We start from the raw sequence: 25,247 nt of genomic DNA on the forward strand, positions 1-25,247 counted from the left end.
CATATACAAGATAAATAAATAAAGGAAATTGATTAATCAATCTAACTCATATGCCTAAAAATCCACCTAAAACCTTAAGAATTTAACATATGGATTCCACTGATTCTCTTTTCTAATTTTGCTCACTGATTTTTTCACATGTCATCATCTTACTATTAGCCATATTTTTAAGCACACCAATTAGGTTGATTATAAATAAATATAAAAAGTTTGAGCAAAAGGCGAAAGAGGCTTAAAAGGCTTTGGATTGGGTCTTAATCTATCGGGTCAAAACTGAAGGCCCATAAAAATAGAAAAATAAGACCCATAAACCCAAAAGTGAATTAGGGTTTTTATATAATCATAATTATATACTACATATATATTTATCATCAAACCTTTGAGCGCCTCTTCCATCTTCATCTTTCTGCTACAGATTTCAAAACCCAAATCAGGTTCCTTTTTTTTTTTCTCTCATAAATATTTTAAAATATATATACATACAGGATTTGTATATGTCATGTTATTTGTTTTTAAAAATTGTTATAATTTTTGACAGGTAAGGCAAAAAAGAAAAAGAAAATGGTGGAAAAGACTAAGGGAAGAAAGGAAGAAGTTGTGACTAGAGAGTACACCATCAATCTCCACAAGCGTCTTCATGGATGGTAATTTTTTTTACTCCTTTTACTTTACATTTTTTTTTTTTTGTACTTTTTTACAGTGGTGGGTTATGTTATTTGTTTTATAAAGTTTGTTTCTTTATAGTAAATTTTAATAAAGATGTGAAATGTTTTTGATATTTAAAAAGAAAGTAGAGAATTTTTCATTGATGTTTATTATTTGTTTATATGAATTGGTATAGTAGTTGGTTTTAAGATGAATGTAAACAAATTATGGTTTTGTTTTTTTAGGTTATGGAATAACATAGGTTTGTCGAAATTTTCAATGTCTTTTTGTTGCATTGTGTTTTAATACTATGTCACTAGGGTTGTTTGACAATTTGCTTCCTGTCTTGTTTGGACATGTATGTTATGATTCAATGCGTGCTTTGATTCACCTGTTCATTTGATCTTCGTGGATGCGTTTTGAGTTCGGTAGCGAGTTTATATATTACCATTTAATATATAGTAACTATAGTTCTTCCTTTGTATTCTTATAATAATATATATGCATTAAGCTTCCAGTGTCTTCACCAGTTAGACGCTTTGATACTTGTAGTTCTGTAACCAGTTTCAGTCATGCTGAGTACTGACATGTTTGTTTTAGATGAGGTGAAAGCCTGATAGTCTTTACTAAGGCATCTTTACAAAGTTCGAATTTTATTTTAATCTAGTTAATTTTGTAAAATGCAACATCTATTTTCACCTAGTATCCATTAATTTCATGACTTTTTTTGAAATCTGACTTTACTTTTGCATTCTAAAAATGAAAAGTCACTTGTTAGTTCGGTTTTGATTCGTATTTAAGGACTGTCAGCTAGACAAGTTTCCTGATCATGAAGAATTTCGAAGGTGGATGCCATAGTAAGCTAACATGTTATATTCGTAAAAATGGAAATACTTGCATTTCATTGGACTTTGAAATACTGATTTTGTTTCTTTCGTCAAAGTAATCTTGGAGTTTGTTAACACCTGTGGGATAAGTAGCAAGTTATAAACAGTTTTACTCATTTCCTTTTTACCTTCTTTAATCTGAAAAATGATCCATAAAGTATGGCCCTTTTTAACACAAATCAGGGTTAGTATTCATCTGGTTATTCTTATTGGGCTTTGCATCATTCATGTTTGTTATTGTCTATGTTGGAGCTGCATGCTTCGCTTAGTGTTATCCAACTTATATTATTGGAATTGCCATAGTTGGTCAGGAGCTGAATCTATTGGTAAATGGTAAAGACGTTTAGGGTTATCTTTGAATTCTATATATTTGGACTTATAACACCTTCTCCTCTCTTTTGCCCTGTTTCACATTTATGAATACATTGGTAAATGGTGGACATGTTTAGGGTTGTCTTTGAATTTTACATATATGGATGTTACAGCCCTTTTCAAACTGTAATCATAAGTAGTTTTGGATTTGTTATGTGTTTTAATTAACCTTGGACACCTTTTTCCTCCCATTTGACCTGTTTCACATTTATGTTTTATTTTTTAACTTGACCCATATGACCTGGTTGAACGTAACTGTTTTAAAGTTGCAATCTATATGCGTCTAGGGAAAATTATTGTAGTACTAAAATGGTCTAACTTTTAATGTGGCTGTTCTTGTTAACAGCACTTTCAAGAAGAAGGCACCAAAAGCAATCAAGGAGATCAAGAAGTTTGCACAGAAAGCCATGGGAACAACAGATGTGAGAGTGGATGTCAAACTAAACAAACAAATTTGGAGCCGTGGAATCAGAAGTGTCCCAAGAAGAGTCAGAGTTCGCATTGCTCGCAAGAGGAATGATGATGAAGATGCTAAGGAAGAACTCTACTCTCTAGTCACTGTTGCAGAGATTCCAGTAGAAGGTTTGAAGGGTCTTGGCACCAAAATCATTGATGATGAAGATTAGTTCATCAAATCGTATCTTCTTGAAATATGCAGTTGAGATTGCTTTTTCGAGTTTGGTTTTTGATCTTTGGTACCTTTATTATGATTGTAGTGTTTACATTTTCAGTAAGTTCACCTTTTTGGTATCTAGAACCTTCAATATGTTGCATGTGATGAAAGAATTTGATACTCATGTTCATGTTTTGAGAAAAAGATTTATGACGTTGTGTTTATAGCTGTTTGCCTGTTCTTGCTTTTGAATTTCTCACATATACATCTTATTAATCATTTAAAGTAGCTAATTTGATTGCATGTTAAAGTGCTGTAACTGTAGAAGCTTGTTTCTTGAAAGTGTCACTTCTTGAATAATACTTAATGTTTTACTGCAAATCTACCAAATGATATTCCCATCAACATCTTCATTTTTACACATGAAAAACAAAAAGTTGATAGAAATGTTGATCAACAAACATTTGTGTTCATTATAAGGTTGATATTAGAGTTTAATAGCTTTAAAAACTGGTTTATAAGGAAAGACTGGTGAGTGGTGAGCACAAAAACAGAACAGAAAAGAAGTCGGTTTATTTAAGCAAGCTACAGGAAACAAACTCTCGCTCTTTATTTCCATCTACATAGTATACAAAATTGTCTTTCAAACGTGAAACATGATCCTAACAACACTTTCTATTGGAATTTGTGCCTTTAATTAAACAAATTCAACAATCTCAGGTCGACTACCTTGGACTACTGTAAATTGCGAATCATCTCTTTTGCGGATCATAGTTCGAGTCAACGGGCTTTGTAAGCGTACATATAGCCTCTGAGTTTTTTTACTTCCTCGGATGATTCATTTAGAAGAGTGTCCACATAGAGGCAAAACCCAGCTCCACTACATGAGTGAAAATTTGTTCGTTCAGAAATTAAATATTTGCAATTTGTCCTAAAATATGGTATACAAACAAACAGAACACAAAAAAGACGAGAAAACAAGAAGGAAAATGGTACCTCAAGGGACCTAAAGGAAGCCATATAACATCCCATCGAAACTTTGGCAACCTACAAGCCAGACAATAACTTGTGACATTCAAATATAACAAAGACAACGAGGATATGATGTAAAATTGGATATTTAAACCCATTAATTAGTGAATGCACCAATCTGGGTTATATTTTATCGGAAAGGGGTCAAAATGGGGGAAAGGTAATTAGCAAAATCAGAAACGCATTAAATAGGTTGAATTGCTGAGCATACAAAAGTATCCCAACATGTATACAACATTTAAAGAATATCCTAAATTAATGCATCGAAAGAAAGATTATAATTGTACAACGACCGTTTCTATATAGTGGAATGAACTTTGACCATCTAAAATATTTTTCAAAAAAAGTATGGGGGAATTGGCCCGACAAGACCCATTTTGACCTGTTATCCAACATTCCAACCCAACCAACCAACTTCCCACATCTGGTGTAGTGTCTTTGTAGTTCTTGATAGTGTGTAAACTATAAAGAGTGCATAAGTGAAAAATGTGCAAGGCGTTCATACTTGAGCATATTATATAACCAGAAAACCGCTAGCAAAACACCAATGCAGCAGGAGGACCAAAGCCATTGTCGATGAGATCGTGAGCTATGAAGCAAGCCAGCAATGGCCAATGAACAAACTAAAACTGCCACCCAGTCTATCAAAAAGTGGATGGTGAGAATGTGAGATATCGATCGTAACAAATTACAAAATGCAATCTAATGGTTGCAATTGAAAGAAAAACATAAAAAAAAAACGTTTTACTACTTTCTAAGATATCTAGAATACCCTCAGAAAAAAGAAAAGAAAAAGATACATGCAGAGTTGCAGGCTCGCAGACCCATTTTTTAATTTAGTTGTACTAATACCAATGTGCAAATAGGTAAGTAGGTAACTTCAAGGGGGAACTTTTCTTAATATGATCTATCATAACCTCATGGGGCAAGAGTAAGTTAGTTGCGGATCAAGTGATTCAAAATGGATTATAAATTAAGAGAAGATAGATTTGGTGGTTAAATTGACCAGATTTGACAGACAGTTAAATATAATAAATTTTGTTACTTCTCTGCTCAAAGCATCAACTGGTGAAATCTACTGTGACCATGTAATGTACTACGTGACTACTCTAGTCAACATACTTTAGAATAAGACTAGAGGGACTGGTTTGTGCAGAGGGTCAAAACTAGTTTGGGTATAGATAGGTGAACTTCACAACAGAAAAAACGGGCCGTGTTGGGTTGGGTTGGGTGGACACATACACAAAATTTTGTCCATTTCCAAAAGAAAATAGCAGCATATCTTATTATAAGTATGATAACATATATATTACTATTAATATAATAGTAATCAATATATTCGTATGAAGAGAATTAGAAGGTCGTATACATTAATAAGAAGCTTCAAGGGCCATTCAACCCATTTGGCCCGTCTCATTTGTAGCTTAATCAACTGATTTGGCCCATTTGAAATTGATCCTAACCGAAGCTGACACATTCATAAATAAATGGCCAATGGGTCTAAAGTCTAAACTACCCACCTTTAAACAGAACTCATAAGAGAATGGGGATGGTGGCATCGTTTAAAGAAAGAAGGGACAACTTGGAACTTTATATACTGTTCTTTGGTCATCATATTCAGTTCAAAGTTTCAATTGTATGGTCGGTGAAAAGAAAGGGTGTGATAATTATGCAAGTATTTGTACCTGTTATCATAAATGGTGAGATGTGATCTGTACTCTTTACAAATGTAAATTTAATAAAACGTTAATTTCTACTAATTTTCCTTAAGACATTATAACCCATAAAATGTTGACTATGCAGATCTAAAAAACAAAAGAATAGCAAAAATATAAATTGTGGTTCTAGTTCAATGGTCTGGAATATAACAGGTTGGCTATGAAGATAAAACAAAAGTTAGAAGCATGGCAATACCTGCAGCAATCACAATCCATGACTCAATCTCGTTCATGAAGTAGGCATGGTAACGCTGTCATAATATAATGTCATTATTGCACAAAATATTTACATAATATTCATAGATAGTTGCAAAATCCAGTTTCCTAAAGAAGTTAAGGGTTGCAGAAAACAAAAAGCAGTGTTGTAAAAATCTGATTCCAAAAAAAATCTCCCTCCCCCTTGACTTGAGGGACAAAGGGGTTTGAGACTTTGAGCACTGGACTAGAAATCTTTGCTTTACTAAAGAGTATCTGATTACAAGGCCGAATACTCACTAGTAGGTCAGTGACCGAACGAGTTGAGTAATATCAGAGTAAGCGCTACACGGTTCAAAATTTAGTGAGTTGGTATCAAACTTGGTCAGCTCGGACCAAAATAGGCTAATTTAGTCGAAACTCGAGGTTAACTCGGTCAAAAATGGGTCCAAAAACTGTTAGAAGGATCTAGCACATTTTGTTAATGCTTCTATTCAATTCCTAGGATCCTATATTCCTATGAAGAATTCTATGTTCCTACGAACATGTTCTACATATACTCTTAAAAGTAATAAATAAAAGTTATAATCTGAGTACTCTCTGCCTATCCCGATTAATCGCTTCAAGGTCCCTGAACGGACCAGCCGCATATTGGTTAGTGAGTTTTACAACCTTTAAAAAAGTGTAAAGCGTTTTTTATATTTCTATGAATTTCTTTCTTTTTAATTTTCCTAATTAAAAAAGTGCAAATTGAACATGATTTTCCAGTCTTCCTGGAATTCCTTTCATAAAAAGATGTCCTTTTTTGGCACCTAAAGAGTTTAAGTGAATTTAAGCTCAACGTAATATACGAAACATACATATATATAAATATATTTGTATATGCTTCAGTGAAGATTCATCTAAACCTAAGTCTATATACATATGTTTGATGAAAGATTTAGTAATAATGCATACCAATTCCCATGGCATAGTTGTTTGTCCATGTATAGAGAAAACAAGAAACGCCGCGAAACAAAAAAGCAATCCCGCAAACACTCTCTACAAAAAAAAAAAAAAAAAAAAAACATATACATATACATATCAATACATAACATGTGTGTGTGTGTGATGTTTGCGTAAAATACTAAAATAATGTGCATAAATAATCATACCCTCCAAAGACGAGATTGTTGAGCTTGAGATCTTTCTAATGACCTAACAAGCTCCTCTTGCTCTGCCACCCAACATTCTTTCAATCAATCAGTAATTCAATATATACATACATATAGAAAAGATGAAAAATAAAGGCTAAAATTAAATAGATTTGGAAATGAAAGATAAATAAAAAAAGAAAAGACCTGACCTTGGGTATCAAGTGGATGAAAATCGGAGCTGGTTGGGAGAGATAAATTGTCGTCGCTATCGTCATCGTCGGAATTAAATTTCTTGTTCTTTCTCTTCTTCCATTTTCTTGCAAGCCTCTTCATCCTCCCTCTGAATTCAGTTCTTGTTTGTTTGTTTGCCTGCCTCTTTTGTGTTCCAACTGTTTTAAGAAAATTTGCACAACATGTCCTCCTACTTTGTAACATTTGTCATTTACCACACAATCTCATAAGACAACTCCTATACAGGCATACAGTGCTATTGCCTATTTGGGTGTCCCGATTGGAGGCGGAACCACAGGAAGTTAGAGGATGCTTGAGGCCATCCAACTAACACAACTTCTTATACAAATTTTTTTCTGTAAAGGTTAACTCGATGTTAATTTTTCTATTTGGTCTCTGCCGATAAGCAACCGATCCCTTTTAAGCAACTCCGCCACTGTATGGAATTAATATATAGTGGCGGATGTAGCCAACTAAGGTGGGTAAAGAGGCGCCTACTCGCACACAAAAGTCCGAAGTGATTTATTTCTTTTTACTAATACGCATCAATTCAAAATATATCAAGCCCCTCACCAAAACCCCGAAATACAAAATAGAACTGGGTCAGAAAACTTTTAGTCAAATTTTAGGCGTCTGTCATCTTGAATTCTTGGATCCGCCACTTATGTCCAAAGATAAGTAGGTCAATAAGATCAACTAAGCTGTTTTCAATCAATGAGCCTTTGTCACAGGATTAAATAGGATCTATCGGTATCGTTATGGTGGTATGTCCATGTAGCTAAAACGAAGCCAATTGTTCAAATACGTGTTCTCTTTAATGACGTGACGCTACAAACTCAATTCAAATGCACACATGACACAACACAATAGTAAACTACGAAGTTGCAAATATCAAACTTCTACACTTCAACGCGACAATTTATAGGAAAACAAGACTTAAGGAATGAAAAGTTTCAAATTTTATTGTTTGTCATGAAAACCTTCGTTGAATCTTTTTAGATAAAGTAGACAGAGTAAAGTTAATATCAAGAAAATATGTTCAATTCATCAGGTTTTAACACCAGGCCAAATCATTGTCAAAAGAAAAATCCCAAAAGGAACAGATCAAACGAGCAGAACGAAGAGGGGATAGTAAATGGCTTGTTGAAATAACCTTACATTATATGCAAAGGAAACACTTACAATAATGTTTGGGCATAAATCCATTCCAAATTTTCATTGATACAAATATTTGTATATTATTGTGATTTCAAAACATAAGCTCAAGTGACAACTAAAGAACATTATATAATCTCATAGTTTCAGTTTCTTAAAAATTTCATTTTTTTTTTACCTTTCAAAAATTTAGAGTAATTTTTTTACTTGTTTCGTTGCCTGGTAGCATTTCTCATTGACTTTCTAGCATTTTGTTACTTAAAAGGGAATGTCATTAAACTGACAAGTATTGAATTCGATATTAGATCGACGATCTTAGGAAACGGTGCTTGGTTGGGATAGAATGCAAGATTGGGAACAGATGCAGATGGTCGTCGTTCCCATAAACGAATGAACGAGATGCTTGGTCATGATCGAATCAGAGATTCTGACAACCCAGAGAATCGGCAATTTTATGTGACAAACATTGTATTAATAATTACTGTAGTTTACCCTTAACATAAAACGAAACGATATGAATTTCAATAAAGAATAATAATTAGGAAGTACAGATGATAACAAATCTGAATTTGAGAAATGAACCAATGGCTAGAAATGGGAAATGAGAATGAATGAATCTTTACAATACAAAAGAATAAATTAAGTTGACTCTTAAAAGAACATCAAAATACAACCCAATAAATAAAAAGATGGGAAATATAAGAAGAATGGAAAAGCTAGTGCATAATGTATGTCAAGGCCAAAGCAACCATCATGAGCACATAAGCCACCCCTTGATCAATTGTTGCCCCTATACATTATCACAACAACATTAGACAAATGTTTTTATGGAAACCGAAGATTTCATATAAATGAAATAGAAACTAAAAACTAAATAAATAAAAGGGTTTTGTTAATGACAGCCCTTAGGGTTGTCGGTAAAAACTAATTGGATGCATTAAAATTTGTACCTTGCTGTTGTTAGTGACAGACCTAAGGGCTGTCATTATCATTTTCCCAAATAAAATACGCCTAATGAAATCTGTATATATCTATCGGCTATTCTTATTGATAACCGTATATGCGTCCTAAAGATACAAATGCCAGGACAAGTCGAGAAAAAAAGAAGCCCATTTCATATATACAAACAAAAAACTTGGTGAATAATGACTGAGGTGATCAACAAATTTATTTATTTTTTCCTCAAAAATTGGGCCTAGGACACAGGTCGGGTTTGCCCCTTTCAAGGTTTGTCTGTGCATATATATATATACTAGATTTATGTCTGTGTCATATACAACATGACACGATTTATTGCCTAAATGCACGTAATTAATATATAGTTCTGACAAATTAAAAACAAAAGGAGGAAAAGTACCATCACTTGTAGGGGCTGGAGCTGGAGCTGGAGCGGGAGATTGAGCATTGATAGTTGGAAGAATCAAGGACAAAAACATGGCAAACATAACGATAAGAAAGCTCATTTTCACACTCTCCATTTCGAAATAAATATTTTTTTTTCTTCTAAATAAGAAACAAAAAAAATAAAAGTAAAAACTTGAAACTACTCAAAAATCTCTAACGTTTAAAAGAATTTCATGTAAGGCCATAAATGTGTCACAAGAGGCATATATAGTGGGAGAAAAAGAGGACAAATAATAATTGATTTTTTATTTTGAAACTTGAAAGGTAACGGCCACTCTGGATTCATTGTGGTTGTTGATTAATTTTGAATTTAGATTTAAGGTTGGCCGTTGATTTGGTGCCACGTGGAGGGTGGAAAGTGGCTGCACGTTAAGATGGCCAAGCTTTGTTGCTAGAATTGAGCTGTTTTAGCACATGCAAAATGATTTGGATGCCACTTTGTCGAATATTCTTTGTTTTCTTGTTCATGTAGTTGGTGTTTCTTTCTTCAAAAATAATTAAAGAAAAAAACCAATAGAGTTTAGAGAATATAAATAGTTTTTAGAAACATTTATTCTATGATGAGTTCAATTTGTGCGTAATCAATAATAGATACACGAATTAAAAACTTTAATTCGAGAAAAATGAATCTTTAATTCTATATAGGTTAATAATCTAATATCGTGTAATTATTTCCGAACCATTGTCTAGACGTTTCAAAATGCTTACATAGGAAAATTCAAAACTAACAATTTTTTGTCAGTAGAGAAAACATTGTCTAAGAATTATGCTTTCATTTTATTGTCCTTATTATCATTTGTGTACACATTTACAGATGGGTATACAAAATTTCATAAGATTTACCATATGCAAAACTTATAATTTGTTGAAAGAGCTTATGGTTACATCTTTATTTCATGTTTTGTTTTTTTTGAACGGGAATTGCATGTTTTGTTGAAAGCACTCAAAGCACTTATATAGTTACATATTTTATAACAGGCCCTTTCAATTATAATTTAAAGGTTTATGAATATTATCATATAATATGACTCGATAATCTTTTGTTGTTAAAATTAGCTAGCTATATGGGTTTCGTCATTTTGAGGAACATCTTTTGGCTGATAATCTTTTTTCTTTCATGTTTTATTTAGAAGGAATGGAATAGACATTTGAATAAAACATGTTACATCTTTGAAATCTTTACATGCGATCTATTTTTCTCTACAAATTTCACTAAACAAAAATTCCACGCAACAATAGATTAATCAAGTTTCTACGTATATATACATACTGAAACTAGCTGGTATCAAAGGAGGAAAAATTATGATTCAAAGATCTAATATTTATCAGTTTAGATTTGAGACGACAATGAAATGACTACCACAACAATATTCAATGCCATAAAAATTAGGGTATGGAGGGTGGAGATGTAAACAACTTTATATATCTACTCAAATAATAACAGAAAGAGAGTAGAGGCTAAAGTGATTACATCCAGATTTGAGACAACAACTTAATAATGAATTTGATTGAGGTTTATGAATATGATTTATTTATCTTTCATATATGACCTTTATTTTAAGAACCCATAGTTTTTTGTAAAAACTGTGAAAACTCCTAAATGTCATATTAGATTACATGTTTTTTTTTGTTCATTCACATGTGAAACGTAATAAAAACATATATTGTAGAAGATTTTTTTTTCCAAAACCTTATATATAGCCGTTTGTCACATGTGGAAAAAAAAAGGTGAACAAATTCATTCACGAGTTCACAAAAAGGCTATTTTAAAGGTTTCTTAAAAAAATTTTCTTCCATAACATACATTTTTATATCATTTCATATATGAATGAAAAAAAAAACATATAAATAAATATATATTTAAAAGTTCTCACAGTTTTTAAAAAAAATGGTTTTCTAAAATAAGAAAACTTTCGATCATATAATATATCATCCAAAATAAGTACATGATTTATAAACACCAAGTAGAGCCGTAGAGGTATGTGAAAGCCTTGTTTTCATATTTTGTTACATGATTATATCAGTTTAAAATAAATTAACATCAAATAATTCCATTGTCGTCCAGCGGTTAGGATATCTGGCTTTCACCCAGGAGACCCGGGTTCGATTCCCGGCAATGGAAATTTTTTGTTTCTATTTCATTTTGTAAATTGAGAGAGTTTAAGCAAACTAGGATTTTAGCCCCTTTGGTATCTCACTTATATCTTGGAAATGGAAATTGGAATGCCTGTTTAGTTCCAAAACCTTACACCATGGTCCCTACTTTCAAAGTTTTCTTTCGAGAATTTGGTCCATGGTTTCGACACCTTCACCGGCCTCTTGTCCCCTAAGTCACATCACATGGAACGCAAACAATACATACATCATTTATCCATTTTTCTATTCATGAAGTTAAACGCGACATTTCCGAAACATTCATCCCTAGATAAACGAAATGGATAACTTGAGTTACTGTTGAGTCATTTACCTGTTTTCTATAAACGAAGTTAAACATGTAGAACATTTTCGAAACAACCAATTTTGTAATAATACCTGATTTTCTACATAAGAGGTATAGTTTGGGAATAATACAACCAATTTTGTAATTTTTAAACTTATATCATAGATAGAATAACTTAACATGTAAATTACCCAAATGTGTACTTCAAACTTTTTGTTGATATAGATAGTTTTCTTCAATTCCCACTATTGTTGGCTGACTTGTTCCATTTTTAGGATAACTATCTTTCAACCAATTAATAATATAACAGAAAGTTGATTAAGTTGGTGGGTATCGACTTTCTTTGAGTTGAATTTTGGTTGCCTCATTGACACAAATATATTATTATTATTTTGATTTTCAGAAGATTATACAAATAGAAAAATGATTGAAGTTAGGCTAAAGTTGCCACTATTACCTTCAATTTTATATCAAGTGGTGAATTCAAAAATACACACAATTATTATAAGTGTGTATACAATGGGTGAAAACACTTCAATGAGAGATCATGCTAGCTAGTAACTACAATGTGTGTGTGTGTATAATATCATGTATGTCATTTTCATGGTCGGCTGCTTGGCTTAGGATAAGTTAATTTGACTATAAGTTGTTCCATACCATGCACTAAACATGTTTTAATTAGCATCATCTAATTAGTAGTTAGTTTGGATTGGCTGGCATTTTTAACAACTTCAACTTTTTTGACTTGTTATCTGTTTGATAGTATAGCAACTTTGCAAGACTCTGAATCATAAACTAATTAAGAACAAGTCTATGTCACCTAATTAAAGTGCTCAAAACATAAAGAGAGAGAGAGAGAGAGGTTAATTAGTAGCAAATCATGACATTCTTTCTTCATCTGCTTCTTTTCGGCGTTGCTGCGTGGTTTGTTCATGTTGATGCACAGGTTCAAACAGGTTAGCCATATCCAAATAATACTTTCACTTTCCTTGTTGTGGACTATTAGATGATATACTTATGTACAGCTGGCTGATCCGGTGATCCTAAATGTATATACAGCCTTAGCCAGACGGGCTTAGGGTCCAGTAGCGTTTAACTAGCTAATATAGCATTGTATTGTATTATGATATGATCAATAATATAGTTATTCATATGGTTCACTGACTAAATAACTTGTTGAATGTAATATGTGGTTTAGGTTACATAAGCATTGATTGTGGATCACCGGAAAATTTCAACTATGTGGATCTTGATACGGGCATAAGTTATACTTCTGATGGATCGTTTGTAAGCACGGGAGTGAATAGGAACATTTCTTTAGAATATGCATACCCGAACAACCCAATGCTCCCACAGCCTCTTTCAGATCTTAGAACCTTTCCTCAAGGGAACAAAAACTGTTACACGTTAAGACCCAATGGTGGGAAAACCAGCTTAAATCTGATTCGGGCTACTTTCATGTATGGAAACTATGATGGAGAAAATAAACTACCAGAGTTTGATCTTTACCTCGGTGTAAACCTTTGGCTATCAGTTAAATTTGTAAACGCTTCTGATGTTGTTACCACGGAAATCATTGGAGTTGCATTACAAGATACTTTTAGTGTTTGTCTTGTGAATGTAGGACAAGGTGTTCCGTTCATATCAGCATTGGAGTTAAGGCCACTTCATGGGTCAATTTACAACATTGAACCTGGGATTTATGGGTCATTAGTTTTGTTCGAAAGATTGGACATTGGCTATACTAATGGGACGGGTCGATATGCAGATGATATATATGACCGAATCTGGTCTCCTTATAATTCTCCATTATGGGATTCTTTGCGCACGTCTGTAGCTATAGATATAAGTGGAAATGGTTATAGTGCACCAAATGAAGTCATGCAAACGGGCTCCACACCCAAAAATGGAACCGAGTCTTTAGAGTTTAGCTGGAACGTTTCTGACCCAAAATCAAAGTTTTACATCTATATGTACTTTGCTGACTTAGTAGTGCCAGGTAGGAATCAGACACGACAGTTTAATATTTCTTGGAACGAAATTCAACTCTTTGGAAATGTGAGTCCTCGTGCTTACTATGCATCTACATTTTACAATTCTAGAGCGTTGGTGGGAAATGATCACAAGATTTCCATTCAAAGAAGTGGTTCTGAAAATGTGTTGCCCATTCTTAATGCTATCGAGATTTATAGGCTTCAGGAGTTCACAGAACTGGCAACAATTAGTAATGATGGTATGCTTTCTCATTTTCTTTGCCAAAATATTTTGTTCTAGCAATCACAATTCTATAATCCTTGTAAAATCAAGAACGGTTCATGTTCTGCCAACGAATTGCTAATCTCACTTTTGGTTGTTTCTATTTAAACAGTTGATGCAATACACAATATTAGAACAGCTTACAAAGTAAACAAAAATTGGGTAGGAGATCCCTGTGGCCCTAAAAACTACTCATGGGAAGGTGTAATTTGCAACTATACTAATTCGAGTCCCCCTCAAATCATATCCATGTAAGTTAGTTATTTATACTATAAGATCTTCACCATTTTATAAAAAAAAACTTATATAAAGCATTTACTAGCCTTTGCAATCTGAAACCAGAAATCTTTCTACAAGTGATTTAACCGGCCATATAGCTGCCTCCTTTGCGAATCTTTCATCACTTGAAACATTGTAAGTATTCATACATGTATACATTGATTTCTATTATATTTCCTTCCCTTGTAATTTGTAGTGAAATTTTGCATGTTGTGTTATCAGAGATCTATCGAACAACAGTTTGACTGGGCCAATACCCGACTTTCTGGAAAAGCTTTCATCTTTGAAGTTTTTGTAAGTTCTTTAACGTGATGATTGTTCAAATATATTTGGTTCATTCAAATTATGCAGTTCATGTAATGGTTGCAAAATGGTCGGTTGGGTAATGGGTAATTTAGTGTGCATTTGAAACTTGCTGGGCTGGGTTGACCTCAAACACCTTTAATTTCATGAGCCCTCTGTCTAAGGTGTGATACACATTCAATACTTGACCGGGCTCTTGCAGAGAATATAGATGGGATCCACAGGAAGCCGTTATACAAGTATTAACCTGAAGTTACATTAACATATATTATTTTTTTACTTTTAGGGACTTACGGGGAAATCAACTATCAGGCTATGTATCACGGTCTCTTTTGGAGAGATCAAGAGCTGGGTTACTCATATTAAGGTTCGGTCCATTCTAGATCTAGTTATAATTGGAATTGAGCATTATGTTAACTAAACTTAACTTAGTACAGTGTGGATAGCCAAAACCTTTGTGACTCGGGCTCTTGCCAAAGTAAGAAGAAAAAGGTTGCAGTTCCTATTATTGCATCACTGCTATCGTCTTTGGGGCTCTTACTTCTATTATTCATCATCTGGAGATACAGAAGCAAAAGAAAAACCAGTAATTTGTTTTCCTTTCTAATTGCAGTAATTTATGCGTCATCTAACAGGATTTGCAATTTTTATTTTCTTTTCTTGTTGCCAAATTGCAGTAAAATTTGTAAAATTTAATAAAGCCAGTACCAAAACTAATTTGGAAAATTTGGTTACTTTAGGTATATTTGAATGAGAAACTTGTAAAATGCTGCCTGAATACCTTTTATAGCCTTTTTTTTGAAGATTAAATGGTTTTTAAAACACCACTAAAGTCCAGTGACCAAATTAGAAATGAGATGAAAATCATTCTGTATTCTTTTTCATACATAGTTTTCGAGTACAATTCACCTATTTTTCTGTTCTGTTACTTATATATTAGTCAATCTTGTTTCTGGATATAGTAAAAGGAAACACAAATGAAGAAGGTAGAGCTTTGGAATCCAATAACAAGCAATTTACGTACACTGAGGTGGCTAACATGACTAATAACTTTCAAACGGCTATTGGAAAGGGAGGATTTGGAACTGTTTATCTTGGTCGCTTGAAAAATGGCAGTCAGGTTGCAGTGAAGTTACTCTCTGCATCATCGTCTCAAGGATACAAAGAATTTCAAAATGAGGTATTCTAAACTGGCTCAAACTCTATACGATGAAACAGATTTGATACAGTTTGAGGGATATATACACTTTGATGCAAAATGTACGGTTTGATAATTGAAGATTATCTGACAAAGTAAAGGCCCTTATTTCTTGTGTGCTTGTCATGCTCTTCAATGAATGTGTGCAAACTGCTAAATCTACTGTGTAATATAATTCTATATGTGAAATCTATTTTGAAATCTATGGGTCTAATGCAGGCTGAGCTCTTGATGAGGGTTCATCACAGGAATTTAGCCTCTTTTGTGGGGTATTCTCACGATGATAACAAGATGGCGCTTATCTATGAGTACATGGCTAATGGAAACCTCAAAAGTTATATATCGGGTATTGTATATAAAGTAAATTTTGATATTTTATGGTTTTGAATTGTTGATTTCATGCTATAATAGCGTTGATATGTTTTATCGCAGACAGAAATCTTCACCCACTGAGTTGGGAAATGAGACTCAAGATAGCAATAGATGCTGCACAAGGTTCATAGTTATTCAACTTGACTCTAAACTATTGAAAACCGATGGACTTTTTTTTTCATTTTATGGTGTAAAGATTCTATTTCTTTTATGGTCAAATCTGGATATAATTTTATTCCATTCAAAGTAGTCATATAATATAAATAAATTTGCAACTGGTGTAAACGTTGATTGCAGGACTGGAATATTTACACCATGGTTGCAGACCGGCTATAATTCACAGGGATGTGAAGTCAGCCAACATCCTTCTTAGCGAAAATTTGAATGCTAAGATAGCAGATTTCGGTCTTTCCAAGGGTCTTCCCGATGATCAAACTACTCACATCTTAACAGACGTTACAGGCACCACCGGCTATCTTGATCCAGAGTAAGTTTGTTTTTTCTGCCATAAATTCCTAAATTTTTTGAATTTTATGCTAACCACACATATTAGAGGGATACCTTCTTCTCATTGCCATCCATGGTCCATTGTTGTTTACATATGACACTGGTTTGTTATATGTGGGCAATTTCTGTGAATGGATCACTTTGGGTTAGGTTATATCTTAACAACTGAAACGGATTGAAGTTTTTATAGCTAAATGGTAGGGGGGACAAAGCCCAAACAATGCGACCTACTTTGCAAGCCGGCTAATCCCATAGCGATCATCCACTTTGCGAGTAGCCTAGAGTGTGACCTTGTGGTCACAAAGGGGTATATTTATTTGATGCTTGAAATAGAACCTAGGAGTTCCATGTATTTTCACCCTTACAAAGTAAGCCTTTACCACTAAGTCACTAACCTTGTGGTTAAAAGAAAAGGTATGTAAGGGTGTATCCAAAAGTTCCTAAGTTTTTACTGTAACCTTCTATAGTGTTATCCAAAAGTCCACAAGTTTTCGTTGTAAGCCTAATAATATTCTCCTTTTGTTTGGTCTAGCCGAATCGATCAGACTCAGACCTATCGTAGTATGGTGGATAATATATATAGAGGTCCTAAGTTCAAATTTTAAGAGCAAAAAATTATACCCTTTTATGACCACGAGGTTCATATGACTCTGGGCTACTTGCAAAATGGGTGGTCCCCCTGAGATTATTTTGGTTTGTAGAACCAGGTTAAAAAATAACCCACATCTTTAATTCATGTAATTTTCTATAGTATGTATCCAAAAGTCTTTTTATTGTAAGCTTAATAAAATAAAAGTAACTCCCAATGCCGTCTTTCACGGGTTTTGGGTCCCAATACCGTCTTCGACGGTGTATGGGGATGTTAATATGTAGACAGCCTTACCCCTAACAAAGGTAGAAAAAGACCTCCAGCCTTGCTGGGCATGAGGATCGAACCCATGGCCTCTGTTTTCAGATGTATGAGTTCCAACCACTGATCCAACCCAGTTGGTTTTTTTATATACTGTTAACTATTTATATGAAAAAAAGTGGTAAGTGATTGGATAAAAAAAGATATAAGTGATTGGGTCCATCCCGTTGGTCGAGGTTAGATCCTCCTATGTAGCCACTCTCGTCACTGTGCGTTTTCACCCTGACCCAATGGTTCCAACCAGTAAAAATTTACCTCTTTTGACACTATCCATTATGCTACATCTAGTGGTTGTTTTATAGCTGAGCTTATCATTTTCTGGTACTAAATTTCATCTGTCGTATCCATATAGGTATCGAAAATCTCACAATCTCAACGAAAAGAGCGATGTATACAGTTTTGGGATAGTTCTTTTAGAGCTGATCACAGGCCAACCTGCAATAATAAAGACCACGTATCATACACACATCTTGCAATATGTTAGCCCGTACCTTGAGCATGGCGATATCACAGGTATCATAGATGAACAAATGGAAGGTGATTTCAATTTAGATTCTGTATGGAAAGCTATTGAATTATCGGTTGCATGCACACGAGCCAAGTCTACCCAAAGGGTGACAATGAGTGAAGTTTTGACTGGGCTAAAGTCATGTTTGGAGATGGAGTTGGCTTGCGTTCCCAAAATTCTGGTGAACCATGGGAGCCAGAAGATTGTTGGGTTAAGAATGGACCATTCGCCCGAGGTCTGTTCAATGGATTTTGAGCTAATGACTGCCCCCTCCGGAAGATAAGGAATCAAAAAACCTTATTGTAAACTATAAACAAATAAAGTGAAAAGACCATTTTTGTTCAAATGGATTAAATATTTTTGCACTTTTGTTCTTTTCCTTTTTATTTTTATGTTTATGTTGGATGTAATCACTACTAGGAGCTACCATCAGTGGAATTATTTAATAAGCCACAATCGTCTTCATCTATACAATTTCAAGTCATTTTATAATAATGATAATTGATAATCCTAACTTTGCATTTGAGAATAAATTATAAAGTTTGGTTCATCCATTTTAAGATCAAGTTCAAAAATGAAAAGTAATGGTAATCGTATTAAACTCGAAATTAGTATCATCACTTGCGAATTAACTAATTGGATGACTCAAATGCAGGAGTTTCATTTGTTATTAACTAAACTAATTCAATGGCTAGAAAGTAGGAGTTTAATTGTTGAAATCTCTCTGTTAATGATTCATACAGTTAGGATTGAAATTTGATACAAATGAGGTATTCTAAATTGGCTCAAACGCTATACCATGAAAACAAATTTGATAAAGTTTGGGGATATATACAATTTGATGAATACTGTACGGTTTGATGAATGAAGATTAACTGACAAAGTAAAGGCCCTTATTTCTTGTGTGCTTGTCATGCTCTTCAATGAATGTGTGCAAACTCTTGAATCTACTCTGTATCATTATTCTACATGTAGAGTTTTCGAAATCTATTGTATAAGAAATCTACTCCGTATCATTAATCTAATGTAGAGTTTTCGAAATCTACTCCATATCAGTATTCAAATGCAGGCTGAACTCTTGATGAGGGTTCATCACAGGAATTTAGCCTCTTTTGTGGGGTATTCTCACAATGATAACAAGATGGCGCTTGTCTATGAGTACATGGCTAATGGAAACCTCAAAAGTTATATCTCAGGTATTGTAATGTTGATAATTATGGTTTTGAAGTGTCGGTTTCATGCTATAATGGCATTGATATATTCCATCGGTGATAGAAATGTTCATCCGTTGAGCTGGGAAATGAGACTCGATAGAGCAATAGATGGCAACTTGGACAACTTATAATGATGTTTACATGTTCATAGTTATGGTTTTGGAGTGTCGAGTTCATGCTATAATGGCATTGATATGTTTTATCGGTGATAGAAGTGATAAAATCATAGAAATGTTCATCCGTTGAGCTAGGAAATGAGACTCAATATAGCAATAAATGCTCCACAACGTTCATAATTAACTTAATTTTAAACTACTTAAAATCTCTGGATATATATTAGTCCTATCCTATCTTTAGAAATAAAGTAGAACCCACAATATAAATAAATAAAGTTGGATAGAAACATAATCATACACTGCCTGACTGTCATACTACTTACAATTCAGCAAAAAATTTGCAAGTTATACACATTACTCAAAAGGGTTTGAAGTATGTTATAAGAACCATTTGTCTCCCTAACATAAACTTGCTCTTTAGTTCCTTGTCCAGTTCATATCCACTACAAAAAGTGCCCCGTGTTCTTTGTCCACCCAACTTTCCATCTTTGCGTTTGCATAATCTCTCTTGGACAACTTCCTTTTCATCTTCTTTGGTCCATAACCTTCCAAGACGTAAGCTACCTTGAGTTTGGAGTGCTTATGGATCGTAACACTAACGTCTCCCACTACTTTTCCCTTCTCCAACGCAAACAAGTATCTCACGTGATCCTCTTCATTAGAAATTCTAAAGGAAGACGGGATCAAGGAGATAAGGAAGCCTCCAATTGCCAAGGCCACCATCAATGCCTTTAGTATCTTACGAGTCCATGAAAACGAATTATATTTCTTCACATTGTTTGCATGAAATTGATACACTTTCTCAAACTCTTCTTCGGTTGAGATAGTTGTTTCGAAGATTCTATTGTCATCATTCTATCTTGATGATGTCTTGGCACCTTCTTTTGTAGAAGTCTAGAATATAATCAAAAATAGAAGTTAAAACATATAAGAGAATAATTGAATACAATAACTATATTAATTAAGAAAACAAAACATCCCAATTCGTAAAAGCGGGATCTAACGCAATGAATATCAAAATGGATGGTAATGATAACATACTCAAATATTTACTTTTCATACGGAACTATAAAGTGTGTTGTTGGTTATGTTGTTGTTTTCTTTCACACATTTCACTTTGAAAACACAAAAGCTTCACCTTCTTACTCACATATACCTATCATTCAATCATAACTTTTCTGTTCTACCAATCCATCAGCCCCTTCTATGCATCAAAACCAAATTATTTTTGCATTTAAGTACACTGTTTATATAATTCAGTGGAGCGCATCATTGAGATGGTGTTAGATGTGGTTATTGAGGAGGATGGAAGTTGCAACGTGCACAATACATTCAGACCGTCAAACACATCTAATCTAGAGTCAATATATAATTGTTGAAGTTAGTTCGATTCTTCATAACGAATGACACGATGGAGCGCATCATTAGTTGTTTTATTTCTAAATCACAATATAAGGAACAAAATGTAACCAATTATTAGATAAATGTTTTTGTTAAACAAACCTTACGGGTTGTAGTTAACGTGTATTAAATAGTTGTACACTTCTAAAAAAATTTAGGGGTTGACTTTTGGTATTGTAAAATATGCTAAATTGTGTAATGAACCTTTAAGATGAAATAGAATGTAGGTATATAAGGAGAATGTAGGTATTAGAACATGCAATAATAAGTTGGTCAAAAGGTTATTATTTCATTCCATGTGAGGGTTTATATATGCTTATAATTTGCATATAAACCCCTTAACTAATTACAAGCAAATACATGGCTAATTACATGATAAACCATCACCAAATCTTAATAAACATAAAGGACAAGACAAATGTTAATATACAAAACACGCACTACAAAATATAAAGCTAACAGGTATGTAAGGTATAATTTTTATTCACATAAGTACAGTCCTAAATGCTTCAAACACTTGTGCTAAATTTTTGTGTAGCATTTGAAAATGGATGATCATATTAATAACTCATAACAAGATAGAAAGAAAGACCTACTTTGATACCATTTTATTTGTGCCATTTGAAGTCGACCACCAAGAACATTCTGGAATCTTTATCTAGCCATGCTCTACACTCGGCATCGGTGTATCTTCTATCGGGCAACTTCCTTTTGAGGGTCTGTCGAGGCTGATCTTTAGACTTCTAAATGACCTCGAGCATGTTGTCAACGATGACAACTCGAACCGTCTCAGTCTCAACCTCCTCTTTCTGAAGGATGAAGGCATACCTCACATGATGAGGATCATCAAAAACTTGTATTGAAGATGGGATAGTTGAGATAGCAAGACTTCCGATTGCTAGACAGGCTATGGGCACTATTTAAAAATTTTTACATAACTGATTAGTATATATATAGAAACAACTAGTTACAAATTTTAATGAAACTAGATAGAAATGTACCTTATTTCATTTTTTAAACGGGGAAATCATGATCGAAACTTGATGATAGATCGATTATAAAGAAATCAAATGCCATCAATTCTTGTTGTTATATATGGTTTAGACCGAAGAAGGCTTTCTTGGTTTTATGGAATCCAATATCCGACGAACTTTAAAGCTTCATCAGCCCTACAAGAAGAATAAAATATATGAAGTTTCAATGATAAACCGTTTACATTATTTCTTAGCTATTCCGACCTGATATAAAATGTTATTTTTAATCTGTAGCTAAAATATTCAAGAAAAGACTAGTTTATTTGGCTAAAACAACATATATTAAAATGTTTATTTAGTTTATAAATTATAATCCACTAATAATACAATACAAATGCCCCACTATAACTCATCGTTCCAGTACACAATCAATACGTATATACAACAAATCTTACGGTCTTACCTTAGTGTCGTTACTGTGTGGTGTCTTTCTATTCACGCTGATAGAAGGTGGGGTGGTTGGGTTCGTTTGTTTTATTTCTATTTTGTAATATTTTGTATGTGTATGGGTAATGGGTGTGTGCTATGATTGATTTTTGAGGTTGTAGAAGATAGTCAAATACATATCTGAATTTTGTGGCTGTGAGAAAAGAGAAGGAATAATCTTTTCAATAGGTATATACATTGTATATACATTTTTGAGGTTGAAGAAGCAAGTCCTCTAACTCAAATTTACAATTATCTGTTAATATCTCACACTTCAATTTCATTTTTTTATATTTAATTCTTGATCATAATGCATTAGTTTAATTCTACTATATTTTGAGTTATACTTTCCTGATTAAACTTGTTACTGTATTTCTAAAGTTTCAAATTACACTCAAAATCGATTTAAGATCTCCATTCTTTATTTTACCATGGCTGTATTTCTCATATCTCATTATACATATACAATTTATCATCCTTATATTCTATACATCTTAAATGAACTTATTCATATCTATCACCATCCTATTGTATTAATTTGTTACCACTATATGTTTTTGCATTTCAATATTTATTACTCGTATTTTATGCTCTTTTAAGTATTTATAAGTTTGATCTTCACACGATAGGTGACTAATCAAATTCAGTAAATTACTTTGCTTACATTTTACCATTTCATTATAAATATTTAACATTAGACAATTTCTTTAAACTTCATTCCTTTAATTCGCATAATACCCGTACTTAACTTTTAGCTCGAAGCTTTAGTCACATTTATCATTTTGCACTTACATATTTCACTCCCTGAAAGTTTACTTCTTGATTTTAATAATTAAAAATTATTTCCACTCACTTCGTTACCTATCCTTATATCTTTGTCTTAATTGGTATATCTATCATTTCACAATTTTGATTAATGTCATCCACCTCTTTAAATTAATTTTCATCCACCTCTTTCAAGGTCCTCTGGTCTTTGTAGATTTATATAGTGTTTGGCCCAAAATCACATTTATCATTCAATTAACTCGTTTTTCAACCATATGACCAACTTCTAATAGTTTCTTTTAAAAATCTTGTCAACCCAAAATAAAACCCCCAACAAATTAAATATGAAGAACCTAAACTTTATTTATAATAACAAAATGGATTAAGAATCATACCTCAAATTAAATAGGGAAATTGTTAGGTTAACTTAGAATATCACCAACACCTCTTTTCTTTTTTTTTTGTTGCCGCCACACATACACCGCTTTATTTGCTAGACTATGAAAACTATAAACATGATTATTATCAAGTTAGATAACAATCTTCTCTTTTTTATTTTTTTACCTCATTTAATCGGCACCACCTCACCACTCAATCTTACTTGCTAAAATAAACTTTAATGTTATCTTATTATTATAAGTAGATAGAGATTCTTTGAATTGCTATTGCTAGAATCGGTTTTTGAGAAGAGAAAGAGAAGAATAAATGATGTGATAAGTGAAGAATAAATACGACAGGTGAGAAAATCTAGCACCGATTAAATAGTTCAATTTGTACCAAAAAAAATATATATATATAGAAAAATAGTAAGAAGATATGATAAACCAAGCCACATTCTTTTTATTGTATGTTTTTAAAAAATTTCACACTATCTAGTTTTTCTAAAAAAATAAAAAGTAACATAATTGTTAAAAAACCTATATTAGTGTTTGTGTGACAAAAATACAACATATAATTAACTTACAAAAGTAAAGATGACATATATGGTTATAGAACTTACAGATTTTTGTAATTCTTGGTTTGTGAAAATTCGATCCGGTATATAGCTAGGACCGGAACGAATGGCAACGGAAAACCACTAGCTTTCAAGTGAGTGAGTAAAAGGAGTGGTTTTCAGGCAGAGTGTAATTTTAGTGATGATCTCCAGATTTATTAAGGAGAGAAAGAGAAGAGAGAGGATGGAAAAAGGAATTGAAGAGGTTGGAGCATTGAATTGAAGAGATGCCAGCCAAAGAAGAAAGGAGTTAATGCAGAGAGGATGTGCATATGTATGCATTTATGAAAGGATTACATTGAAGCTTTTATTGCTTGCTAGCTTATTTTCCTTATCATTATTATTCTGAAATTGAAATACATACATATGGGGAGAAATATTATTAATTATATTATTGGTATCTAACTTTCGTATAACATAAAATATGAGATTACATGTACATATATAATGTTTGTTCTAGCTAGCTAGCTAATATAAAACCAGGTTAATTAATTTATTCATTGATCGATGGCATTAAACAAAGGTCATGCATCCTGGTATATATGAAATTATTAAAAGAGATCGAGACAATAGATAGATATATAGAGTTAATAACTAGTATTAAGTAGAAGATATGATTTGGTTGACCGTCCCCACATACACACATGTGAATATTATTTTTTCCACCAATCATATAATTCCAGCTCTATATAACCACTTAAAAACTTTAAGGGTAATGCTAATAAAAGCCCTTTAGGCTCTAGATAACAATTTTATTTACGTTAACTTTAGTTAAATATTGATCAAGAATTTCATTCAATAATTGCTTATAACTAATAAATTATTTGTTTTCATTTTTGAATCATGTTTAGCCGTAGACTTCAAATTAACCCTCCTGAATGTTTTTTTTTTTCTTCCAACTTCTAGTTTTTAATCATATAGTACATGTTGTCGACTACTTCTTTTACAAACTAGCAAAATCATATCATTTATAAACTATCATAACTAGAATAGATTAAAAACATAATCTGTGATATGATTAGCGGTATTTGTGTACACTACTGCATAAAAAAATGAAACAAAGTTTTAACATGTAAATAAAAAAAAGTGTATAAAACAAAGTATAAACCGTAATACAAAATAAATGAAAAGACGAA

General features: G+C 32.9%; 3 protein-coding genes, 3 long non-coding RNA genes and 1 other non-coding gene across 8 annotated transcripts; 4 read left to right on the plus strand and 3 right to left on the minus strand.

Annotated features, from left to right (window-relative positions):
• Positions 1–333: 333 nt before the first annotated feature.
• LOC122600053 (60S ribosomal protein L31) lies at positions 334–2,741 on the plus strand. The gene is made up of 3 exons (XM_043772704.1): positions 334–434; positions 539–644; positions 2,251–2,741. The coding sequence occupies exons 2-3, from the start codon at positions 562–564 to the stop codon at positions 2,528–2,530; spliced, it is 363 nt and encodes a 120-aa protein (XP_043628639.1). The 5' UTR covers positions 334–434; positions 539–561; the 3' UTR covers positions 2,531–2,741.
• Positions 2,742–3,107: 366 nt separating this feature from the next.
• Positions 3,108–7,079, minus strand: LOC122600559. The gene is made up of 7 exons (XM_043773296.1): positions 6,808–7,079; positions 6,617–6,678; positions 6,420–6,503; positions 5,464–5,518; positions 4,055–4,190; positions 3,514–3,564; positions 3,108–3,397 (listed from the first exon to the last, which is right to left on the minus strand). The coding sequence occupies exons 1-7, from the start codon at positions 7,031–7,033 to the stop codon at positions 3,298–3,300; spliced, it is 714 nt and encodes a 237-aa protein (XP_043629231.1). The 5' UTR covers positions 7,034–7,079; the 3' UTR covers positions 3,108–3,297.
• A 1,405-nt stretch (positions 7,080–8,484) lies between these two features.
• LOC122598793 lies at positions 8,485–9,597 on the minus strand. The gene is made up of 2 exons (XR_006323725.1): positions 9,342–9,597; positions 8,485–8,774 (listed from the first exon to the last, which is right to left on the minus strand). It is a non-coding gene; the product is annotated as an uncharacterized LOC122598793 (long non-coding RNA).
• A 1,841-nt stretch (positions 9,598–11,438) lies between these two features.
• Positions 11,439–11,510, plus strand: TRNAE-UUC. Its single transcript has one exon. It is a non-coding gene; the product is annotated as a tRNA-Glu (tRNA).
• Positions 11,511–12,643: 1,133 nt separating this feature from the next.
• Positions 12,644–18,526, plus strand: LOC122599761 (probable LRR receptor-like serine/threonine-protein kinase At4g29180). The gene is made up of 12 exons (XM_043772326.1): positions 12,644–12,784; positions 13,027–14,061; positions 14,197–14,335; positions 14,427–14,498; positions 14,586–14,657; positions 14,953–15,033; positions 15,104–15,252; positions 15,629–15,846; positions 16,084–16,210; positions 16,297–16,359; positions 16,534–16,723; positions 18,006–18,526. Exons 1-12 carry the CDS (start codon positions 12,709–12,711, stop codon positions 18,442–18,444), a joined length of 2,661 nt encoding a protein of 886 aa, XP_043628261.1. The 5' UTR covers positions 12,644–12,708; the 3' UTR covers positions 18,445–18,526.
• A 2,734-nt stretch (positions 18,527–21,260) lies between these two features.
• On the minus strand, positions 21,261–24,296 carry LOC122600091. 2 transcript variants are annotated; one of them, XR_006323996.1, is made up of 5 exons: positions 24,118–24,296; positions 23,513–23,624; positions 22,330–22,506; positions 21,894–22,061; positions 21,261–21,808 (listed from the first exon to the last, which is right to left on the minus strand). It is a non-coding gene; the product is annotated as an uncharacterized LOC122600091 (long non-coding RNA). The 2 variants fall into 2 exon arrangements; XR_006323997.1 differs by lacking the exon at positions 23,513–23,624 and having other exon boundaries at positions 24,118–24,284.
• Positions 23,633–24,500, plus strand: LOC122600092. The gene is made up of 2 exons (XR_006323998.1): positions 23,633–23,854; positions 24,265–24,500. It is a non-coding gene; the product is annotated as an uncharacterized LOC122600092 (long non-coding RNA).
• The last annotated feature ends 747 nt before the right edge of the window (positions 24,501–25,247 follow it).

Source organism: Erigeron canadensis, chromosome 5 (assembly GCF_010389155.1).
Source record: "Erigeron canadensis isolate Cc75 chromosome 5, C_canadensis_v1, whole genome shotgun sequence".
Lineage (NCBI taxonomy): Eukaryota > Viridiplantae > Streptophyta > Magnoliopsida > Asterales > Asteraceae > Erigeron > Erigeron canadensis.

Excerpts from the sequence above, each read along its gene's own strand:
- LOC122599761 (XM_043772326.1), top strand. The coding sequence starts at position 12,709 with ATGACATTCTTTCTTCATCTGCTTCTTTTCGGCGTTGCTGCGTGGTTT. Across the intron at positions 15,034-15,103 it reads GCTGGGTTACTCATATTAAG|TGTGGATAGCCAAAACCTTT; the intron begins GTTCGGTCCATT and ends AACTTAGTACAG. Across the intron at positions 15,253-15,628 it reads CAGAAGCAAAAGAAAAACCA|TAAAAGGAAACACAAATGAA; the intron begins GTAATTTGTTTT and ends TTCTGGATATAG.
- LOC122600559 (XM_043773296.1), bottom strand. The coding sequence starts at position 7,033 with ATGTTACAAAGTAGGAGGACATGTTGTGCAAATTTTCTTAAAACAGTT. Across the intron at positions 6,679-6,807 it reads TCATCCACTTGATACCCAAG|AGCAAGAGGAGCTTGTTAGG; the intron begins GTCAGGTCTTTT and ends GTTGGGTGGCAG. Across the intron at positions 4,191-5,463 it reads ATGGATTGTGATTGCTGCAG|ACTGGGTGGCAGTTTTAGTT; the intron begins GTATTGCCATGC and ends ACTTTTTGATAG.
- LOC122600053 (XM_043772704.1), top strand. The coding sequence starts at position 562 with ATGGTGGAAAAGACTAAGGGAAGAAAGGAAGAAGTTGTGACTAGAGAG. Across the intron at positions 645-2,250 it reads CACAAGCGTCTTCATGGATG|CACTTTCAAGAAGAAGGCAC; the intron begins GTAATTTTTTTT and ends TCTTGTTAACAG.